Raw genomic sequence first — 23,245 nt, forward strand, 5'->3', positions numbered from 1 at the left:
GTGTGAGCAGGCTCCAGGAGTTGGTGATGGACAGGGAGGTCTGGCGTGCTGTAGTCCATGGGGTCGCAAAGATTTGGACATGACTGTTTGACTGAACTGAGCTGAATTTATTATTTTTTAAATTTTGGCTGCACCCAAGGGCATGTGGGATTTCAGTTCCCCAATCAGGGATAGAACTTCACATCTCTGGCGTTGGAAGGTGGGGTCTTAACCCCTGGACCACCAAGGAAGTCTTGATCCCTGATCTTAAATTCCCAGTAGGGAAAGGAGACCTAGAAGGAATGGTCTTTTCTGAGTGATTCACACCTAACTAATCAGTTTGGAGCCATCTGTCCAGAGTTAGTTCAGAAACAACCAAGGCACGATGGACCCAGCACACCAGCAAGCCCTTTTATGACACGTTCTTGGCTCTGGCAGAGAACATCTGTTCTGGTCAGTGGTCACAGCCAGACCTTTTCTCAGACCTTCACAATACCTGTGCACATAAGGAAAGGCCCAGAAGAAGCAGGAGCCAGCTCTCCATGCCCGAAGGCAGTGCATATGTTCCCAAGCCTCCGTGATAGCTTCACCAGAAGTTATTTGCCCTGAATGAGACCACCCTGCTGGTGCCCATGTTCATGCGTCAGTTTTAGGAATGATTTATGTTGACTTTTCTCTATGTGTAGACAGTAAATAGGCATGAAACATTTTTCACGGGGTACTTCCACTCCTTTAAGACTTCCCTCTTCCAGCAGGCCCTGGCAAAAGCAGGTCCTTGCTTTAGGACAAGCAAAAGGATCTTTTGCTTGCTTGCTTTAGGACCTGGCAAAAGCCTGTCCTTGCTTTAGGACAAGACACAGGGTAATAAGCACATCTGTTTCTACATGCTTTTGCCTGGCTGGGGTGGGGAGTGGGGGTTATAGCAAAGGGATTTTATTTTTTTTTCCTGTAATCATGGCAGTGGTTAACACAGAATTGTTTCCTAATTGTGGCCTAGGATAACTAGCATATTATATTGTTGTTTCTTTGTAAGTGTGCCTAGAGGCAATGAAACGGACACCTCTTTCATAAACAAAGAGGAAAACAAAATCAAAACAAGACTTCGTCAGCTACTCACAATGCAAAAACTCTTAAATGGGAAAGACCGGCTGCTGCTGCTTCTCCCTGCTCTTCCCACGTGACCCGGGGATCCTGGGGACCGGGGGCAAAGGCAGGAGGCAGGACATTTTCCTTTTCTCTTTGCTACCTTGGAGCAAGATGAGCCTGCCCAGTGGGAGACGCTCACCTGTCTCCACTTTGGAGTGGTCCATCCTGTCAGTGACTTTCTCTTGACGGATGAGGTAATCAACAATCTGCACCCCGATCGGAGGCTCTGAGTGCTCCCACTCCAGGACCACAAGGGTGCTGCTGGGCTCGTGAACTGTGGACAGTCTCAGCCTGAGTGCAGACAGGAAGAAACGTGAGACAAGGACCCGGCCCAGACCTGGGATGTCTCCTGATACCACCGCTGGCCACCTTCCCAACTGTTACATGGTAAACTCTCTTTTTTCTAACTTTTCTTGACCAGCCACTAAAATGATGTATTTGAGAGCCTGTCTCCTTGACTAAAAAGTAAAGATTCTTGAAGGTCCTTAAAGTCTATATTTTGTTCCTCTAAGAGCCCATTACAAATTGGGAACTCAACATTTATTGGTAAATAAATAAGCAGGTAAGTCAAAGATAAACGAATACTTATATTGCACAGGGTGAGTGGAGAGGGCCTTTAATTTCTGGATTTGCTCTTGAAAATAAGAAAATGTCCCTATAAGACTCATACCAAGGCCCACTGAAGGTAATGTCTGGGAGAACTCTTTATTAAGAAGGACAGTCGGCTCAGCTTCGAGAACATTATAGGGTCTGCCCTACTGGGGGAACCCTGGCTTCCCCTCTTGTTACGGGGACCGACATCTGCTCAGTTTGGAGTTCATGTTCACTGGACACATGTCCAGTTCTCCTTAGGGCGATGGCCTGCGTCTGCAAACGCAGGTTCTGATTTCAGTTTCTATCTTTGCTCTTGGGTTCCTATGAAGATCCCGATTCCTGATTCCAGTCTTTCATCGCTTTTCCCAATTCACTGTCTCCTCATGTCATGTCAGGCGTCCATTTTGACCACTCTTTGCCACCTCATCTCTGATTGTGCATGGTAGAGATTCAAGAAACATTACTGACATCCACTGGTATGGATTTTCTAATGATCCAAGAGGTTTCCCTTCTCTGTCTTTGTTCTGGCTTCATGTGTGTGCTATAGGTTTCTCATTTGCTTCTTGTCTTTGTTCCTTCCTAGACCACTGGCTTCGGGGAGTTTTCCCAGTTCTTGATCACGCCAGCCGCCTTCCCTTACGTGTGTCTCTGCCATTCATTCCCAACCTTGACTCCTCTATCTCATGACCACCCATAAGCAAGGCCCTCTAGTCTCTGCTGAGCTCAAAGAGGTATCACTGGTCTCAAGGATTCCCAGGCAAGGTAGTGTGGACGGATCATACCAAAGCAATGTTCAATTTCAGTTCAACACATGTTTATTAAGCACCCATTACTTGTAAGAATATGCTTGGTGCTGAGGATGCCTGAGCCAGCTCCAGTCCCTTCTTCTAGGGAGTGGTCACCAGACCAACACACAATTATACATGTGATTGGAATCACGTGTGATAAGAACTCTAACAAGAAATCATGGGAGACTCTGGGAGTGACAGCAAGGAATTCAACTGGTGGGAAAATAATACAAACCACATGCTCTTCAGTGGCTTACTAGGAAGGAGTGCATAGTTTGCATATGACAGTAAAGATGGAGCAGACCCAAAACAGTGCAAAGACTGACAAATTCATTAATTAGAATCATATGCACAGGGCTATTTTGAAGGAAAAAAAAAAAAAAAACATTAGGAAGCTTAAGTAACTAAGGCTTTCTGAGAATTCAGATTCTGTGAAAATAGGGACTAAGGCTGTGGCCTCTACCGAAAAATAGGACTGTGTATGATTTACACAGGCTTGTGTAGAACTTAGAGTGCATCTCTATATCTAACTACTGATAAAAATTCAAGAAATTAAGGTCTGGTGATGGAAGAAGTGATTAGAGTTGACAAGGAAGGCAAAATCCTTAATAGACTTTCCTGTTTATGGAAATTTAGCCCAGTTTGATTTTTTGCTGTGACATTTAGTCAATGCAGCTTTAGAAATGAAATCAGCTCACACTAATAACTGGATTTTGTGTCCGCCTGATGATAACAATTTGGTGGCTTCAGTATTTCAAAGCTAGCTGTTTTAGTTGGTGAATCAGTCTAGAAGCACCATTTTTAGGGTCTCCCTTTGTACCAAAAGAAAGAGCTTTTACTCATAATGAGCTTGATTCCCTTTCAAGTTAAGAGGTCCACATCATGGCTATAAAGAGCAAGAAGCCAGTGGCTGGTGTGTCTAAAGTTGCCCAAATAGAAAAGACCTAAGGAGACATTGGACTTGTAATGACCCTCCAGCACTGTGCTCTCCTCAGTCTCAGTGTTCTTCCTGCTCAGTCCTGGCCCTCTAATGCCCACCAGCACCTGCATGGAACAGATCAGAGGGCAGTGTGCACCCAGGCCAGCCTCTCCCTTGCTTGTTTTCTCCTACCCTCTTGCTCCCACTTACTCAGCCCTCCAGTTACCAGGTCCTGATCCTCCCTTTGGGCTCCCTTTGCGTGACAGTTCATGGGGCCAGGCTTCTCTAGCTTGTCCAACCAGCCCTCTTTAGTAGACACAGTATTTCTGTGCCTCACTCCCATGGTTGAAGCCCCACTGTAGACTAACAGGGGTTCCTGCCCTTTACATGAGTCCAGCCAATTCTGTTCAGCCTTCCTCGGAGGGGATGGAATCCAGGGATGGAAGCTGGACATGTTCATTCTCAGCTACCTTTGAGCCCTTTGCATTTGTTCATCCCTCACATGCAGATACCCCTTAGCACGCGTCCTTGACCTGCCACTCTTTATGGTTGATAGTCTGGAGCACCCTTTCTCCTAGCTCTGGTTCTGTTTCTCATTTCTTCGGGGCTGAGTTCAACCTTCTTATCTCTAGTGGTTACTTTGTTACAGAGCTCAGATCATCTTTCCTGCTGACCAGTGACCATCTCTGTAAGACTGTCCCACTATAACTCTAAGGCAGGTCCGGAGGGAGTCAACCTCCTCCTCAAACCTGCTTCTCCTGGGATGCTTCTTTTCTCAGTTGTAGCCTATTCATCTTCCCAGCCACTCCAGTCATAAGGCTTAAGTCCATTCTCAACTTCTCCTTCCTTCTCACTCCCAGTCACCAAACTCTACTGGTTTGACCCAAAGTCATCTCTCAGAGGTATCCTCTCTGTACTATGATGGCTAAGACCACGGTCTCTCAGCTATGGCTCTGCTTCCTGTTCTATGACTTTAGAAAAAACTATTTCATCCTCCTGAGTCCGTTTCCCTGTCTATTAAAGGGGAAGGGTGATAACTGCTTTACCGTTCTACACGCTGCCTGCCGCCCAGTCAGTGTGCTTTTTGCCCGGGCCTTATAATTGATCTCTAACTTCGTCCACTTCTAGCACATTTTCCCCTCTTAGCTTTGAGCCATGTTATCCTGCTTTCTCCACCTTCAGGGAGAAATTCCAGTGCCATCTCCTTCATGAAGGCTTCATTATTCTTCAGATTCATACTTGACCATTTCTTTTTCACATTGTCTTTAAATGTCTCATATGATCCCCCTTTTTTTTGGCTGCACCACATGGAAAGTGGTATCTTAGTTCCCCAGACCAGGGATCAACCCCTGCCCCCTGTCCCCTGCTCCCTGCAGAGGAAGCACAGAGTCTTAACCACTGGACCACCAGGGAAGTCCTTGTCTCATATAACTCTTATCAAACCCTTCCCCACTACTGTTAAATCTGTGAACCTGCCTCCCCTGAAAGACTGAAAGTGCCCCAAAGGCAGGCACTGCACCATCTTTTTTCTTTCTGTTCCCCAGTACCCAGCCCATTGCCTGGAAAATAGTGAACAGTCTTTAATATACATTTGCAGGATAATGCTAAGATGTGCCAGCAAGAGAAAGCCCAGAAAGGAGGGACTCGTACACGGGCTGAGGGAGAGGCGCGCAGGTGGGGAGCCCGTCAGCTCCGAAAGCAGTGGAGTCACATCGACACCAGTCCTCGATGACGTCTCCGGTTCCCGAGCACCAGAGGGAGCTCATGGTGGCCTCCAGCAAGAGCTGCAAGGGAGGGCAGAGACAAGAGTGAGTGTCAGGGTGCCAGGGCCGGGTCATCAGACTCTAGAGACGGAGTTATCAGGGCTCTGCTTGGCCCTAAATAAGTCCAGCCAGCCAGCTGCAGCACCACGTCTCCGTGTATTTCTACCCCAGGGGCGTGTTTCTGGGAAAGCTGGACCTCAGAGGACTTGTAGGGTGTCCCTGTCTCATTAGCATCCCTGTGGTTGAGGGCCGGAACCTTGGGAGCCAGTCTTATTCCACCTTGCCTCTCCCTCCCATTCTGCACCAGCATTCTATACTCTAGCTCCAGCGACACAACCTCGTCTCCATCCACTCAGCAGGGTTACCCTTGGCCCAGAGGCACTCAGCCTTTTCTCAAATGCCTCTCAGGGCATCCTCCTCTGCCCTCTTCACCCCACCCCAGTATTTCCTCTGTACTCCTTCAGTTGATGTCTTGTATCTCACTTACAATATGTATGCAGTTCTGCCTTGGGCTGTGACTACGCATCATGCCTCTCTTTCTAATGGAAGGTAGAAGCCACGTGACACACAGGCTGAGACCCGGGCTCTGGAGCAGTCCCTCTGGGTGAGAACTCCAGCTCTGCCAACCCCTGCTCTGTGACTTTGGGCAAATGACATAAACTCATTGGGAAAATGGTAAAATGGGATAAAAACAGCACTTTCCCTATAAGGATGTTGTGACAGTTAAATGAAACAACTCTATGCCAAGGAGCACAGCAGAGTGCCCATGCTAATGCACACATTGAATTGAAGGAAGCAAAAGTTGCTCAGTCGTGCCCGACTCTTTACGACCCCAGGGACTGTCCTCTGTCCATGGAATTTTTTTTCAATTCAATTTTTTTTTCAAAAAGTTTTCAAGTTTACAAAGCCCTTGTAGATGCTAACTCCTTTGTAACAGAGTGGAGCCCTGTAGAGCCTTCCCCTTCATCCTTCGCTCTGGCTCCTCTCTGAAGTACCTAGATAATATATCTGATGCACATTTCCTGAGTTGTTTTACAGATGTCAATCCCCCACCAAATGGAAGATGTGTCTACTTGATGACCAGGCTTCCTGGAACCTAAGGACTGCATCGATAATGTTAACCCCCGAGACACTATCCTGTTCCCTCACCATCAGCCATTCAGAGAATTGTTCACCACGAATTGATCACATACCCTCCTCCTTCACCTGGCCTTTAAAACTGTTTTGCTGAAACCTTTCCAGGAGTTTAGGGTTTTGGAGCATAAGCCACTGTCCTTGTATTGGCAACCTTCACAATGTAAGCTGCATTTTCCTTCATCATGACCGGGTGTCAGTAGATTGGCTTTACCACATGCAGGAGAGCAGACCTGAGTTTGGATCAGTGACACTTTAATTTGAGCTCCATGATTAACATGATTCACAGTGGAAGACACTTACAGAGTCCAAGAGGTTGGGTCACCATGAACTTGCTCATGGTCACAGGTTAGTAAATGGGCAACAGAATGGATTTGGTATCTCAGGCTAGATGGACACATCAAGCTGTCTTGATTAATGCCATATCCACTAGCTCCCAAGATGAAGCCTGGTCCGTACTAAGTGCTCACTTCATGTTTTCCTGGACTGAACTATATTAAAATATGCATATATATATATATACACACACACATATATATAAATATGTATATAAAGATACATATATATATATATATATTTTTTTTTTTTTTAAACTAGGAAAACAGAAAACCTTTGAGATGAGCAGAATGGAGAGGATTTCATGGCTGCTGCCTTAGAGTCTTTAATCGACTATTATTGATTCAGCACCTATAAAGACCATTTCCTGTGCTAAGCATTAAGGATACAATGCAAAGGTAAATACGGCCCCTGCTTGCATTAAGTCTTACAGTTAATAAACAAATAATAAACAAAAGTTCCATAAATAACCACAGCTGTGACAAGGACTCCAGAAAGGGCTGAGATGGTGGCAGGAGGCACAAGGAGGGGGCCCGTATCACAGACGAGTGCGGGAATGCCTTCGAGAGACTGGAGGGATAGGTCAAGAGTAATCGAGTCACAAAAGTTGGAGAAGTGTTCCAGGTGGAAAAAAACCAACATTAAGAAGACTTTAGCCTGTATGAGACTTTACTTCTAACATCAACTGAGAAAAAGTTCACCTGGCTGTGAGAGAAAGCAGGGGCAAAGAGATGCTGAGGAAGTGGGAGGGCGGCAGGGTTGATTACAGAGAGTCCTTGGACACTGCGTGGGAAGGTGTCATGTTCTAAGAGCAACAGGCAGTCATCAGAATGTTTCACACAAGGGAGCAACATGACCAGATTGTCCTCCCAAAGGCGTGACGACCGTCACTTACGATGACAAACATTCTGAATGCCATTTCAGACCATTCCCTGCAAGTTCCTCCTCTTTATGTTCTGTGCGAGAGGTAACTGTGAAGGTAGGTTGAGGGTACCAGAGAGGAATTGACAGGGACAGAGGAAAGGGGGAAAGTGATTAAATAGTTAATCCCACTAGGGGACTGTAAGTAAAGAAAAAGTATGGGAGATCCTGTAAGTTAATAATCACTCAAGAAAGCAGCTTTGCTTAACCAAAACCAAGCAGGCTTGGTTAGCGACAAAACCATGCTACGGAAGCATGGGACATGCCCCCAAACAACCAAACAGTGGTGGCATGAGACCCGCATCCTGCCCAGTGAGCCCAGTGAGTTACTGACTCCTAGGACATGCTCTCTGCACACACAAAACCCAACAATTTATGGAAAGTGACATCTCACAGTGAAAGGCCCTCGTTGTGCATGCAATGCTTAGTTGCTTCAGTCGTGTCCAGCTCTTTGCGACCCCATGGACCGTAGCTCACCAGGCTCCTCTGTCCATGGGATTCTCCAGGCAAGAATACGGGAGTGGGTTGCCAGGGGATCTTCTTGACCCAGGGATCGAACCCTCAGCTTTACATCTCCTGCATTGCCAGGTGGGTACTTTACCACTAGCACCGCCTGGGAAGCCCGTCCTCATTGAAATGAGACCTAAATTAATTTTTCCACAGTGCCACGACAGTCCTAGCCCGCTCATATAGGAAAACTCCCCGGCTCAACCCAGAGGAGGAGCCGATAGAAGCGTGATGTCTATTCAAGAATGAGGAAAAAAGTGGTTTTTTTCCCCTCCTCACTCTTCCTTTGATTATAAAACTGTAGCCTACTAAGTTCTCAGTGCCCAGCCCCCTCTAACCTGCCCATTTATAAGCCTCACAAGCACCTTGTTCTAATAGGTCACTTCTTACCTATCGCTGTGCCTCTCACTGAGTTCTTTCTGTGCGAAGGCATAAAGGACTGGATCTCCTTGGAGCACACCCTGAAATGGCTGAAGTGATTTCAGAATCAAGAAGGTACGATTTGGGAAAGAAAGAGAAGGGAAAATTACATTTTTCTTTGTCCCTCCAATGTGCCCGGCATTGCATAGGAGTCCTGGTTTGTCATTAGATTTAATTCTGATTCTAAAAAAGAAATCTAATTTCCAACTTTTATTATTTTTTTTCTAAGGAGAGCAGCTGAACTTTCAAGTTCATCTATCCATTCATTTCTTTTTATTGATCCTTTTGCTTATTCATTCTGCAGAATGACATCTGTGTGTGACTATTGTCAGGCACTGGGATTTCATTTTTTTAAAATATAGATTTACTTATTTTAATTGGAGGCTAATTACTTTACAATATTTTATTGGTTTTGCCATACATCAACATGAATCTGCCACGGGTGTACAGGTGTTCCCCATCCTGAACCCCCCTCCCACCTCCATCCCCATCCCATCCCTCTGGGTCGTCCCAGTGCACCAGCCCCAAGCACCCTGTATCATGCATCGAACCTGGACTGGCGATTCGTTTCACATATGATAATATACATGTTTCAAAGGCATTGGGATTTCATAGAGGAGAAAGATTCTCACAGTCTAGGGGAGAGTGAACATGTATATAAACTGAAGAGTAATAGGTGAGGCATGCTTTAAAAGATGCACACACCTGTACCATGGGGGCTACATGAAGGAACACCGGGTCGGCCTGGGAGAGTAAGGGAGGGTCATGTTTGAGCTGGAACTTGGAAGTAACAATAGGAGTCTGCCAGGGGCAGTAATGTGGGAGAAAGCACTTCTGGGAGAGAGAGCTGCAAATCTGAAGGACCAGAAGCATGGGAGAAAACATTTTGTGTTTAAGGAGATACAAGGAGTTAAATTTTAGAGGATAAAGTATAGCGTGGGCGCAGCCTAACCATGTAAGTGAAGACGAAATTCGATAGTGACCTGCCCTCGTTAATGATGTGCTAAAGGCTTTAGATGGTGTCAAGAGATTCTACCGAGCCACTGAATTACTTTGCTGCTATATGATCAGAAGTGCATATTAGACTAATTAGTTAGATGACTCTGACTGGTCTAACAGGAAAACCAGTAAGAAGGCAACTGTAATAAGATGGTGGCCTGATGTTACAGTGGATAACTGAAATACAATCCATGCGTGCTCGGTCACTGAGTCGTGCCAACTCTTTGCGACCCTTTGTACTGTAGCCCACCAGACTCCTCTGTCCATGGGATTTCCTAGGCAAGAATACTGGAGTGGGTTGCCATTTCTTCCTCCTGACCCAGGGATTGAATACCTGTTTCCTATGTCCTGACCCAGGGATTGAATACCTGTTTCCTATGTCTCCTGCACTGCAGGCTGGTTCATTACCCATTGAGCTCCTTTCCACACGGTGCTCGTGGCATAGAACCCACCTGCTAATGCAGGAGATGTAAGAGTTATGGGTTCAATCAATGGGATGGGAGGATCCCCTGGAGAAGGGCATGGCAACCCACTCCTGTATTCTTGCCTGGAGAATCCCATGGACAGAGGAGCCTAGTCGGCTACAGTCCATTGGGTCACAAAGAGTTGAACACAACTAAAGCAACTTAACATGACTGAAATATAATAGTTAGGCTGTGATGGGGGTTTGATAAAAAGAGATGGATTTGAGATATTTGTGGCCCTTGGTGATGGAATAGATGTCAGGGACAAGAAAAGTATAGGAAGCATCCTTGGTCTCCAGTCTGGGCAACTTGGTAGAAAATAATGTCTTTCACTGAGACGGAAGCATGGCAGGTATGGCTTAGGGTGGAAGATGGTGAGTTTGTTGGATTTGAGATACCTGGTTGGTAATATGGCTTGACTTAAAAAGTGAAGTCGCTCAGTAATGTCCAACTCTTTGTGATCCCAGGGACTGCAGCCTGCCAGGCTCCTCTGCCCATAGGATGTTCCAGGCAAGAATATTGGTTTGACTTACATGTTTTTAAACTGCAATCACAGACTAGACTGAAATATGGCATTAGGGAGTATTTAGTCCAACAGAAGGAAGATAATAAGGCCAAGATGTTGGAAAATTGGCTCAAAGATCCATCAGAGAGGTGGGGATAGGGACACACTGAGTTACTAATGCCAGGACTCAGCTCCCCTCCCCTGGTCCTTGGCTTGTCACTCCTCATCTCCATCCTTTGGGAGGAAGGGTACAGTTAGAAAGAAAAGCAGAGGAGCAGAGAGAATGGTGGGGACAGAGGACGTCTAAGGAAGATGAGTGAGGAGAAACAGGGCGCAGTGACTGAACTACAGTTCAAGCCACCTTTCTACGTGCTTAGAAATTCAGGGTTCAAAATACGGCCAGATAGGAGAGAGGTTGAGAGACGCCTCCTAAGACCAGTGCAGGAAGACAGGAAGGGGCTAAGTTCAGGCTAGCAGGGGATCCAGAAAAGGGGGCTGCTAAAGACGAAACTTCCTCCAGCTTCCTCATTCTGCTGGTGTTGGCCATACAGGAAGCAGGGGCTCTAGCCACCCCCGACTCTCCCACAAAGCTCATCCCTGTCTGCAGCTTCACACACTCTGCCCGTCTAATAGGATGGTTCTGTGCCTGAGCGCTGTGACTCTGCTGTTTCCAGCCAAGTGTACAGGAGCTCCTGGATACCAGCTGAAGCAGCCTGGGGTGGGAAAGGTTAGGGGAGGGCTGGGCATTGGAGTAAAAGCACTGCAGCTTTGGGTTTCCATGGTGACACAAGCCCCGCCTTCTCTTCATCCTTTCAAGCCCACCTCCTATGGTCTCTCTTCTCCCACTTCTCTTCCCATAGTCACTTCTATCAGATTGAAGAGAAATTTGTAGGCCAAAGGAACAATTTATCTTTTTGTTCCTATGAAAAACCTTATTTTCAAACACCCAGTGAAATATCTGCGGTGGAGGCAGAGAGGCTAGAGAAACACCCACACATGCAAAATCCTTCCTGTTGGTTTGAGCATCACCTGTGGAGCAAACTGTGACACACCAGGTGTTCCTCAAAAGAGAAAAGAGAAAGCAATTAACACCCACCTGGATAGACACACACCTCAGGCCTGCCAGCAGCTCACTGCTGTGACTACTGTACCTTGTCCCCAAGGTGGGCTTTGCCTGGAGTCTCAGAAGTCCCCACCTTGAGCTTTTGTGTTTATTTTGTGATTGTCAATGTTGTTGTTGTTGCCTGTGTTTTGACTCACCCTGTTCTTCACATCCTTGAGGAGATCAGAGAGCTAGGGAGTGAGGTAAGCCTGCCTGTACTGCACTTATTCAGCTTATCTTTAGGGCTCCATTTATTTCCTCCTAGCACTTTGGGAGAGGGATCAGCAGAAGAAAAGGAGAAGTGGTTGGGGGAAACGTCATGACCCAGCTGCATAAGAGAAGGCAGAAAGATCTGCATTGGTTTGGAGTTTTGCTCTTAGAGTCAGAGTGATCACCAGGAAAGCAGCCCCTCCAGGCTAAGGTGGGCCGACCTTTCCCCTGGGGACCTAAATCCCTAAGGTGCTCCTTCTCATCTGGCTGCAGCTGGTCCTAGGTTTGGATCAGTTAGGAACGCTGGTCCACCTGCCATGCCAACAAGAAGGGGCCGCATTGCTGAACCCCTCCCATGACCATCCCCTCCTGAGGCTTTCTGAACACTGTTTTGGTGACTATAATTGCTTATGCCTCCCCATCCCCCTCTTTCCTACTAGCCCTTGTTGCTCAAAGACTTGTACAAATGCTGAACAGTGACTCCTGAGTCATCACCATGGGTGACGCGAAGGCACTGACTGGATTTAACATGCAAATATGCAAATCTAAGAAAATTAGATGCCTGGAGTAGTTAAAAAAAAAAGTCCTGCTCTCCACGTCCTAGCCTGGAGCTCAGCTGACCCCTGTGACCTCCTCAGACCATTTGCAAAGCCCTCTGTTGTTGTTGATGCCACCCTGAGCCACGAGTCCCAGGCCTCTTACCCTCTGGGTCTGGTTGTTGGTCACCAGCTCATAGATGGGGGCGGCTCTGGTCACCTCCAGCAGAACTGGCTCGGCAGGGGTGTCAGGGCTGGATGTCACGTGACACAGGGGGCAGGACGAGGGGCATCGGCCCTTGCTCTGGCACTCCATGCGGACTCCGGCTGCCACGCGCTTGGTGCCAGACTCTGAGAGGCTCGCGATGTACTCTGGGAACGTCAGCACCTTGGGGTCTCTTTCCCGCTCCTCTGACTCGTCGGATGGGGAGTTGCCTGCCAGACACAGAATGAAAGGGAACAGAGAGGTGAGACAGCAGGGACTCGCATGGCCTCCTGGCCCCAGTGCTGGAGTCAGGTTCTTGAGAAGTCAGAAAGTGTCTGTGAGGGGTAAGAATGTGACGCTGTCATCCCACTCAGTTTGGGGAACCCATACTCTCAGAAAGCCACAGAGTTGGAAATAGTCCTTCCAAATGTGAGACAGTTTTTTTCCTTCCTTGCTTTCTGAGTGTCATGAGCCCCATGAATCATTTCAGAGGGAGGCTTCTGCAGTATCTGTGCAGGTTTTATGGCTATCATCAATAACATAAACAATAATAGCAGTGATTATTCTATAAATCACTCTCTTCATCCCAAAATGAAGATATCAATAATACCTGCCCCTAGCATTGTGTAATAAATAAACAGCCAAACATTTTTCAAGCACAAAACACAATGACTAGTGCGTGTCAAATCACCATCATTATAGTTTTAATCATAACTAGCAGTAAGATTCATCAAGTCTGAACTATGAAAGTGAGAGCTGTTTAAGACCTCCCTGAACGCCTACCACAGCTCTCTGCGTGAATTCTATCATCACACCCATTTTACAGACGAGGAGAGTAAATCCAAGAGCCTCAAGAAGACACAGCTATCATGAGATCTGAACCCTAAAGCCTTTAAGTCACAGGGAAGAATAAGAATTCTCTGCTTCATTATCAATTGGGGTATGGAAGATGGGAAGGGGGTTTTGACTTTTTCAAAAAGAGTTGTACTCCAGAGCCTGAGAGATGGATCCATATTGCTCTTGACTGATGAGTAAAAGGTAGTTGGGGATGCTCTTGATTTATATTTGGTGACAAACAGTGGAAATGCCTGCCAGAAAAGAAGCGTTTGCTCCTTACAGAAGAAAGCACTGCGTGGTATTTCTTTTCCAAGCCTTCATGACTTTTAAGTTATTAAGTCTAAAGGAAGATGGAAGTAGAATCTGCTGACAAACTCCGTGTTCCTTAGGTGACCCCTGGTCCTTTGTGCCCAGTTGTACACCTGAACATGAAAAAATTTCAGGGGGACACCTGGGCTTTTGGAAATGATGGGCAGATATAATAGAACATTCCTTCTGCTCCTCAAGCTCATCCAGGGTGCCATCCTTAATGAACTGGATCTTTGGGGAAACTGTTTGGAATGATCTACAAAGCGGTTCCAGAAGGTGATCATGAGATATGACTTATAGCCTTACAGCAGAGTCTCCTCTTACAGGGTTCAGGGAGCTCTGTTATTCCCCTTGTTTGCAATGTAATGTAAGACCATTTGGAAGAGTCCAGAGGTATTTCAGCACTATCATTTCCCACATGAGCATTATCACTATGCAGACAAGGCATTTTTCAATCAGCAGTTCCATTGACACCAGACTCCTTCTTTGCGCAAAGGCAAAGACTCAGAGACTATAAATATGGAATATCATTTATTTCACACTCACATTTTGTTTAATAACAGATCCGAGATTGAGCTCAAGCCCTTGCTAGGTTATAAGAGAACTAAGTAACTGCACACACCAAAACCAAGAATGATGGCCTCAAATGGAAGATCCAGGAGCCCACAGTAGTTAACCTCAAAGTCACTCCAAGCCATGTGCAAATCTTGATTGATACTCAGGCTCACGCAACTCAGTCCACCTCACGGCTGGGAGTGTTCATAAAGTGGCCATGACCTGGCAGGACCCATCCAGCCCTTTGGCCAAGCTTCCATTCTTCTTCAACAGGCTGTGTGGACTGGGCTGCAATAAGGGGGGTGGGGTGAGAGCTTTGAATCCATGATGTGACTTCTAGAAAAGCAGGCCCTCATTCATCGAGAAAGTAAAAGAATTAAAAAAAAAAAAAATCAGTAAAGAGATCATGCTTCTTTTCAAGATAAGATTTAAAACATTTCTCTGTGCAAGCTTCGAAGGAGAGCCTGAGGGTCTCCTGCTGGCCCTCTGCCCCTCCCTCACATGCATTTCATTATCCAGCCAGCCAAGAGGTTGAGAAAGTAACTCAACACAGGCTTGGAAAAGCACTTCTATGAAATGGCCACTAGATGGTGATATAAAGTCTAAAATGACTTCTGTGAGAGGAAAGAAAAGGTGTGATAAATTCATCACGGCCACTTTGGACAGAAGAGATACTTATGGAAAAGTAATGCCTGGCTACTTAAAAAAAAAAACGTGATGGTACAATTTCCATTCAGTCAAATAACAAAAAGTTGAGTAAAACAAATTCCATAAAACTTATGCAGAGAAAGATAGAGTGAGAGACATAATGGGGAGAAACATAAGATAATGAAAAGAATAAAATTCAGAGGGAAAATTAAAATCTCCTCAATATCCTTCACGTGAAGTATAAACTACTTCAAGGGGAAAATAATATGGCATCACATTTATTTTCTCTCACCTTTAATTCCCCAATACCCAGAAATTCCCTCTAGATCCTACACACACATCCATACACATACGATGGTGGTTTAGTCGCTAAGTCGTGTCCAATTCTTGCGACCCCATGGGCTGTAGCCTGCCAAGCTCCTCTGTCCATGGGATTCTCCAGGCAAGAATACTGGAGTGGGTTGCCATTTCCTTCTCCAGGGGATCTTCACCACCCAGGAATTAAACCCGGATCTCCTGCATTTGCAGACAAATTCTTGACTGAATGAACTATGAGGGAAGCTCCAATACATGACATATAAGCTCTGCCCATTCACCACTTAGGGTGCACCAGATGGCAGACAAATTTGGCCACTAGAGGGCACTGCACCCCAACCACAGTGGAGCTGAGTGACAGCCTCCCTGCCCTCCAGCGTGCCATCATTAAGGCTTGTAATTGCTGTAAACATTTGAGGGGTGGTTCCTCTTGCTGCTGTCTTCTGGCTTTCCCAATTAAAGGCAAGATGCAACTAATCCCCTTCGATATCCTTCAGCCCTGGATTGGTGCAAGGTTAGGACACAGAGAAACGCAGGAAGCGGTTTACAGAGGAAGATGGTGGGAGGCCACCAAACTCTTGGTTTCATCAGAACTTTATTTTCCTTCTCCTGAAAATATTCAGGCCCATATAGAGCAGGTTCTGCTGGAGGCCAAGACGAACTGCCCCTCTGGTCCCCTCGTCATGCAGGATGGAGCTGTCAGGAGAGGAGCAAGATTTACACAGAAGCAACGAGCAGCTAACTCCCCAAAGCCATCTATTCAGGCTCCAGCGAAGAATAGAGATGTGTGTATGAGAGAGATTTTTCAAAAAGGAAATGCATTTTCCATGCACTGTTAAAGATACAATTGGGAAATACTCCTTAAAATGATGGAGTCTGGTGATGAAAGCCCAGATAAATCTCCCTTTGCCCAAAGAGAGCACCAATAACCATCATGTCTGTGGTGAGTGGAAGAAGAGTTTCGAATCCTAAATGCTGCAGGACAGTCTGATCTTTGACATCTGCTTTTAACCCCATCCTGGGTGCTGGAGTGGGTGGTGGCGTGGTCTAGACGTGGAAGGAGGAGACACTACTGTATTTCCTAATGGCTCAATGCCTGCCTTCGTCCGCTGCCCACTCCAGTTACAGTCTTTTCTTACTTTCCCCTCTTCTACCTTCTAGGTCCCGGGTAGAAGGGTAAAAATGCTCTTGTAATTCAAGACATGATATTGTCTCTTAATAAAATGAATATTCTATTTCAACAAACACACAGTTTCTGGACATAAATAAGTTACAGTTAAGTTCTTGGTCGGATGGCATCATCGACTCCATGGACATGAGTTTGAGCAGACTCTGGGAGATAGTGAAGGACCGGGAAGCCTGGTGTGCTGCAGTCCATGGGGTCGCGAAGAGTCAGACGCAACTGAGTAACTGAACAGTGACAAAGGTCTTAAAAGTTGTAACTGACAAAGGTGCCTTCTGAGTAAAAACACTCGTGTGCCCCCCCCACTCACCCCGATTTGCAAAATTTACCCCTCTGCTCTCAGGGGAGGCTTTGGGGTCCTCATCACACTTAGCTTTCTTACAAGCAGAAGAACAGCCAACCTGGAAAGTCGTTAACAACCCCCAAACTGCAAAGCATTTTGCAAATACAGTTTGCTATAAATACATGCCATTTGCTTTAGGCTAAATCTGTATCCTACAGCACACAGCGGATGACTTTCCCCAGTAGAATATCACGGTATGAGATTATTGGCATCCTTTGTGTTCAAAATCTCTTTGCGGATGTGCCTGTGGCCTTAGGCCTGTGCATATTGACTCACCTAGACTCAGGAGCCTAGGAGGATGGTAATAAAAGTATGACCATCCTCATGCAGGGTCTGCTCTGCTGCTGGAAACTGACAGGTCATGAGGGTGAATTAGTTGTTATGAAGTAAATTGGTACAATTCCTGTAGGATTCTGGGGCTGCCTAAGAACCTCTCTCCTGAGTTGCTGCCCAAGGCAATGAGATGCTAATGACATCACAGCTAGAACTACAGAGGCAGTTCATTAGGCTGCAGAAAACCAAACGCAAACTCATCAGATCCCAGGTTTTGGAGACAGCTTAGGACCCACAGGAAAGAAGGCTTGACATGGGGTAAATGAAGCACAGCCACAGGGAAGTGTACCCTGAAGCTGACGCCCCAATGTCCATGTACCTGCCCCACCCTGGTCCACTTCTGTTCACATTAGAAGTCTTGAAATTACCAGAATTCACATTTCCACCCACATACCCAGGCTCAAATCAGCCTCTCACGGCATTTGGTTATGTCTGTAGACAGAGAGGGTCAAGTTGCTCTGGATGGCCTTAAAGTGAACTCCTAGACCTGCCATGCCAAAGCTATGGTTTTTTTCCAGTAATAATGTGCAGATGCGAGAACTGGGCCATAAAGAAGGCTGAGCACTGAAGAACTGATGCTTTTGAACGGTGGTGCTGGAGAGGACTCTTGAGAGTCCCTTGGACAGTGAGAAGATCAAACCAGTCAATCCTAAAAGAAATCAACCCTAAATATTCATTGGAAGGATTGATGCTGAAGCTGAAACTCCAAAATTTGACCACTTGATACGAAGAGCCAACTCACTTGAAAAGACTCTGATGCTAGGAAAGATTGAGGGCAGGAGGAAGAGAAGAAGGCAAAAGAGATGGTTGAATGGCATCACCGATTCAAAGGGCATGAGTTTGAGCAAACTCCAGGAGATGGTGAGGGACAAGGGAGCCTGGCGTGCTGCAGTTCATGGGGTCACAAAGAGTCGGATACGACTGAACAACTGAACTGAACTGAGCTGGACAACATACGATAGGATGGGTTCCAAATCAGGGACAAGTGGGTAGGGCGTAACCCGGCCACTTCTCTCTACACCTGAGCAGCAGGGAGTGGGTGCTTTGGGTAGGAGGATTTCGTCTTCATATTTGAAACTCCTCTCCCTAGTTTAGGTGCAAATATCCATTTTCATGTCCATATTTTTCTATGTCTATCCATATATCCGTGGAGAGATATATATATACAGAGAGAGAGAGAGAGAGGGAAAGGAGGAGTAAACATAGAAGTCATGAACCATGAATTTAAATTTTGAAAACAAGCCAAACATAAAGAATAAAGTCACAGCATCTGTAAATGTCTCCAGCCCCTTATTAAAGCTTCAAGCAGTCAAGCAGAAAGAACAAAGAATCATCTGATAACAGCCAAAGCTACATCTCTAGCCACGATTGCTTCCCCCAGTATAACAGAAACTTAAGATACTTGTTTGAAAATCCATGTGAATGGTCAACATGCAAACTCAACGTGTCCCAGATTACCGTCCTCACGCCTCCACACTTTCCCCAGAACTTCCTCCTCCTTCGGTCCTTCCCTCAGCAAAGGGCATCAGCTTCTGTGTCACTGGAGCCAGAAATCCTGGGTTCTTTGTGGGTTCTTCCTTGCTCGCCCAATTCGTCTCGAGTCTCCGTCATTTAGGTCCCCCAAGCCATCCACTTCTCTGTGAGGTCTGAGTCGCACTGCCTGGGTTTGATTTCTCACCTTACCACTTGTTAGCTGTGTAACTTCAGGGCGGCTTCTTAACCTTTCTGTGCCTGGGCCTTCTCATACATAAAATAGAGTTGATAATAGCCGATTTCGTAAGCCGTGGTAATGATCAACTGATAAAATCCATGAAGAGAATTTAGCAGATACGGGACACAGCGAGGACTCTAAAATGAAGGATACTCACAGTGCCTGTCTACTTACCTGCACTGCGGCCAGCCACACCATCAAATGGTAGGCTCCTTGGAGGGCGAAATTAAGTCTTCTTCGCCACTGTAATATCCCACAGTGCCTAATAGGTAATGTAACTAATGCATTCAACAATTCATTAAACAAATATTTATGGGATGCATACAAATGTCTGTCCAATTAATAAATCATTTAAATGGCTTATATACGAAGTGCCTGCTCTCTGCGTTCTGCAGGTACTAACTAGACAGGCTGAGTTTAATGTTACTTTTCCCCGTAACTTCCTAGGTTCTTTTGAGATTTTCTAGTTTCCTTCAAGGAAGAGAGACATCAGTTCTGAGTAAGTTCTGCTACTTTCATGTACAAACAGAAATTGGCCAGAGATAATCTAGTTGCAAAGATTTGAGATAATATTGCAAAAATACATTCTGCAAACTTTAAAGCATACACATGTAGCTCAAAGGTTACTAACGTGCGTTGGGTAAATCACTTTGGGATTTAAGGATTTACACATAGGAAAGGGAGTAGCCAAGGGTGGTGCTGAAGAGAAAACTGGTTCTTTCGTGACTTGAAAATGTGAGAAAGTTGTGGCCACTGATGTCACATCGCTTGTGCGGGTTCTGGGCAGCCCTGAGAGCTGAGGGATAGCAGTGTACCGGGATTCATTGCATGGACCACTTCACCAACAAACAAGACACAGAGACAGGCACTCTGGACCCCAAAGATGGTTACAGAGATGAAGCATGAAAACCACGTCTTCTTCACTTTTTCTGCTCTGTCCAACCTCAGCCTGCACATAGGAGCCCATTCACCTCTCCTGCCAATCATCCATCACTACCCCTTAGCTCAGAGGAAGCACAACTTTCTTTTGGGATTAAATACTAGACAACTATCCAACTATCAGAAACAGTCCCAGTTCCAGAGAACGTATACTCTTGTCCTTTCTTACAAATCAATCTACAATTAAAAAACAAACATCCTTTGTCAGGATGTATCCCTTGTATTCTAAAATTAAAGTTACATGAAGAGGTACCAACTACTAAATAGAAAATAAATGATATGCAAGGATGTGATGTAGGACAACAATGACAATAAAACTAAAGTCACTGCACACATCAGTTCTAGTTCTTTGTTATTCCTTCAGAAAGCTTCTGGAAATAGCAGATGGTCTTTGTTTTAAGCATGAGCAGCATGTCTGGGTATGGTAAAATCCAGAGTAACAGTCAGGTGTCATCAAATACCCACTGGGCACCTCAGCAAAGCCCCATTAATGGGGATGTTGAAGAAAAGATGTCTTCTGGACAAGCGATTTTTTTTTTTTCTTAACTGGTACTTAGCCAGAAAATGCTCAGTTTTTCTCCAATCCTTGTTGACATTTTTTCTTCTCTAAAAATGCAGTTTTCCAATTCCCTCATGAAGAATTGCCTACAAAACAGAATTAAACCTTTCCCCAAGGCGCCTCCAGGTGCTGATTTTGTTCATCAATTATGACCATGCAGATTTGGAAGCTGTAGGAGACAGAAAGAAAATGGTATCTAGTCCCCAAAAGGCTCTTAAAAAGCTGATCAATAACATAAGGATAAGGTTACATTTCCTGAAGACTGCCCCCGTCTTAATAAGAATGTCATCAAACAAATAATTTCCTGGTTGAGGCTCCTGGTTCACGTGAAACTGAAGCTTGGGGGTAGCTGCAATGCTTTATCTTTGCCCAAAGTTGTTAAGTCACCTTTGACGTGGGACCAGGTTTAATTTCATAATAAACTGACAAGCTGGCCAAAGCCTCTGTCAGCCTCTTTTCTGGTCAGTCATAGTGATGTTTGGAATGAGAGGCTGAGTCCGAGAAATAGCAGGATAGCAGCAGCTACCAAGGGATCAATAAAAACCCAAAACCAACCTTTGTTTAACAGTGACTTCAAGTGCTTAAAAAAAAAGTGACTTCTTTTTAATCTTCAACTTAGTGTGAAAAGGGAAATATGAATGCAGCCCAGTGATGCAACCAACACTTTAAAGATGCCTGAAGATGCATCTCAGCCCGTATATCTCAAGAGGAACAAAAACAAAATCCAAACATTTCTGGGAAGCCCTAAAGCTCTGACCACAGAAATGAGCCCTTCTAATCACTAGATTGCTAGTCCCCAGTGGGCAAGAAGGTGCGTTTTCATCCAATGCCCTGTCCTTGATAAGCATTCAACAAACACACAGGGATGGAAAGAAGCAAAGGCATTTAAGCTCTCTGACTGCCTGCAATTCCTCAAGACTGCCACCCAAAGCCTCATTAGGATACATCCTAAAGGCCAGGCCAGGCAGCCTGAGGTGGCTCACAGAGATTGGCCAGAAGTACCTACTCAGTGCCCATGTCTATGGGCCATGGGAGACCAGCTGAGACTGTGGTTGTCCCCACACTCTCTAAAAATGTCTCTCCCTTTTACTTTCTTTTTCTTCCTTCCTTCCTGTTCCCTCCCTCCCTTCCTGTCACTCTTCCATCCTTCCCCATAAATATACTGGTGCCACTCGGCTCCCATCACCCCTAATAGAAGTCATCCCACTGGAACTTTGTGCCAGGGTCCAGAGAGGGTACCTACCACCCTGAATCAGACTGAGTTTGGGGTTATGTCTTGTCCATCCTACTCGCTTCCAGGGTGGGACCTGCTCCTCCCTGCAACCCTAGAGGCCAGCACCAGGTACTCCGTAGGTTTACACTGACACTCACATTTGTAATGTTTATAGGATTCTGGTTTTTCATTTGCCTGTTATAGTCTCATTTCTTTATTCACTAAATGCCTCTCATGTGACTAAGTGGATCACCAAGCTTTTTGTTCACATCAAATCCTTCCCTTTCTGTTTCCTAAAGCTGCCATAATAAATGACGTCACATGACTGACTTAAAACAATAAAAATTTATTTCTCCAGTTCTGGGGGTTGCAAGTCCCAAGCCAAGGTGTCGGCAGGGCTGCACGCCCTCTGAAGGCTCTAGAGGAGGATGCTTCCTGCCTCTTCTTGTTTCCAGTGGCTCCCTGCAATCCTTGGCATTTCTGGGCTTAAAGCTGCATCATTCCAGTTTCATCCTTGGGTGTTAACGAGGCCATCTTCTCTGTCTATCTTTCCCAAATCTCCCTCTCTTATAAAGATACCAGGCCCACCCTAAATCCAGGATAACTTTATCTTAACCGAATTACATCAGCAAAGATCCTATTTCCAAATAAGGTCATATTCTGAGCTTCCAGAAGAGCATGGCTTTGGGGGGAGACAGTATTCAACCCATTGGAGCATCCTGTGCTCCAATGTGACACTGACAGTCAGCCCTCCCCTGATCGGTGGCCAGGGACTATTCATTAGCTGGCCACTTGGGAGCTGGCCATCCACCCCCTGGACTTCCGCCCAGGACAACGGGCCACAGGAAGAGGGGAGAAGTTTCTGGCTCCGTCAGCATCCCCGGCCCAGCCTCAGCTGTGTTCATCTTCTTGTCAACATCAAAATAAACCTGACATAGAGATTCAGAGTCACAGCCTTCTGTATGCACAGAGCTGCGCTGGATTATCCCTGCTGATTCGCTGCAGACAGAGCAGCATGGAGGGAGGGCGGGGCAGAGAGGACGAGTCTGGGAGAGAGGTGAAAATGAGGAACACCTGCGGGATTACTTATTTTCAAATCTCCATTAGCAGGAAGATCATGTGAGTGAGTGGGCATGCTCAGTGGGCCGCCAGGAATCTCCCGTGCCCTTGCCTGGAGACGAAGGTTTTGTTTTATTTTCCTAGTCTTGTTTTTCTGTCTGAGAGGCTGAGCTGAGAAGCCAAGTGTGCACTCCCAGACCACTCCGGAGCAGGAGCCGTTCCTCTTTCCTGGTCCTCCCCAAGAAGGAGCCAGGAAAACACAGCGGAATAGTCCTGGGACAGGTAGAGGGAGGCAACTAATAGAAATAGAGAGAGTGTAGAGGAAAGGGCGCTCCCGGAACTAGCTTTGGCCTCTGCTATCGTGGAGGGCTCGACTGGGGCCTCTCTCAACTTCCGGCTGTATCCACAGAGTGAAATTAAATGATGCTTCTGCCCTCTGTCAGCCACACGGCATTATTTATCCGCTAGGGGGCGCCCAGGAGTCCCCCTTCGCTTTGCCTGAACCATCAGCCCAATGACACTGTCTTTGTGACTCTTTTCCATTTCCTCTCATCAGCTCCAGCTTCTGCCTCCATTACCTCTTCTATTTCTGGCTTCAAACCTGGACAAGAGGAGCACAGTCTGAGACACCCCGTGAGAATTATGAAATGGGAAAAACTGACACATGACCATTTCTTGCCTATCTCCAGATTACAAAGACTCAGCAGTACATT

The 23,245-nt window shown here is 46.0% G+C and overlaps 1 protein-coding gene across 2 annotated transcripts in view; it reads right to left on the bottom strand.

Annotated features, from left to right (window-relative positions):
* The window catches only part of ASTN1 (astrotactin 1), a 356,522-nt gene that overhangs the window by 33,782 nt on the left and 299,495 nt on the right, over positions 1–23,245 (bottom strand). For both annotated transcript variants that reach the window (XM_024976863.2, XM_024976862.2), the window contains 3 exons: positions 12,490–12,758; positions 5,077–5,210; positions 1,265–1,416 (listed from right to left, as the gene is read on the bottom strand). In XM_024976863.2, the coding sequence (XP_024832631.1) occupies positions 1,265–1,416; positions 5,077–5,210; positions 12,490–12,758 (555 nt within the window). The remainder of the gene's footprint in view (positions 1–1,264; positions 1,417–5,076; positions 5,211–12,489; positions 12,759–23,245) is intronic.

This window comes from Bos taurus, chromosome 16 (genome assembly GCF_002263795.3).
Source record: "Bos taurus isolate L1 Dominette 01449 registration number 42190680 breed Hereford chromosome 16, ARS-UCD2.0, whole genome shotgun sequence".
Classification (NCBI taxonomy): Eukaryota; Metazoa; Chordata; class Mammalia; order Artiodactyla; family Bovidae; genus Bos; species Bos taurus.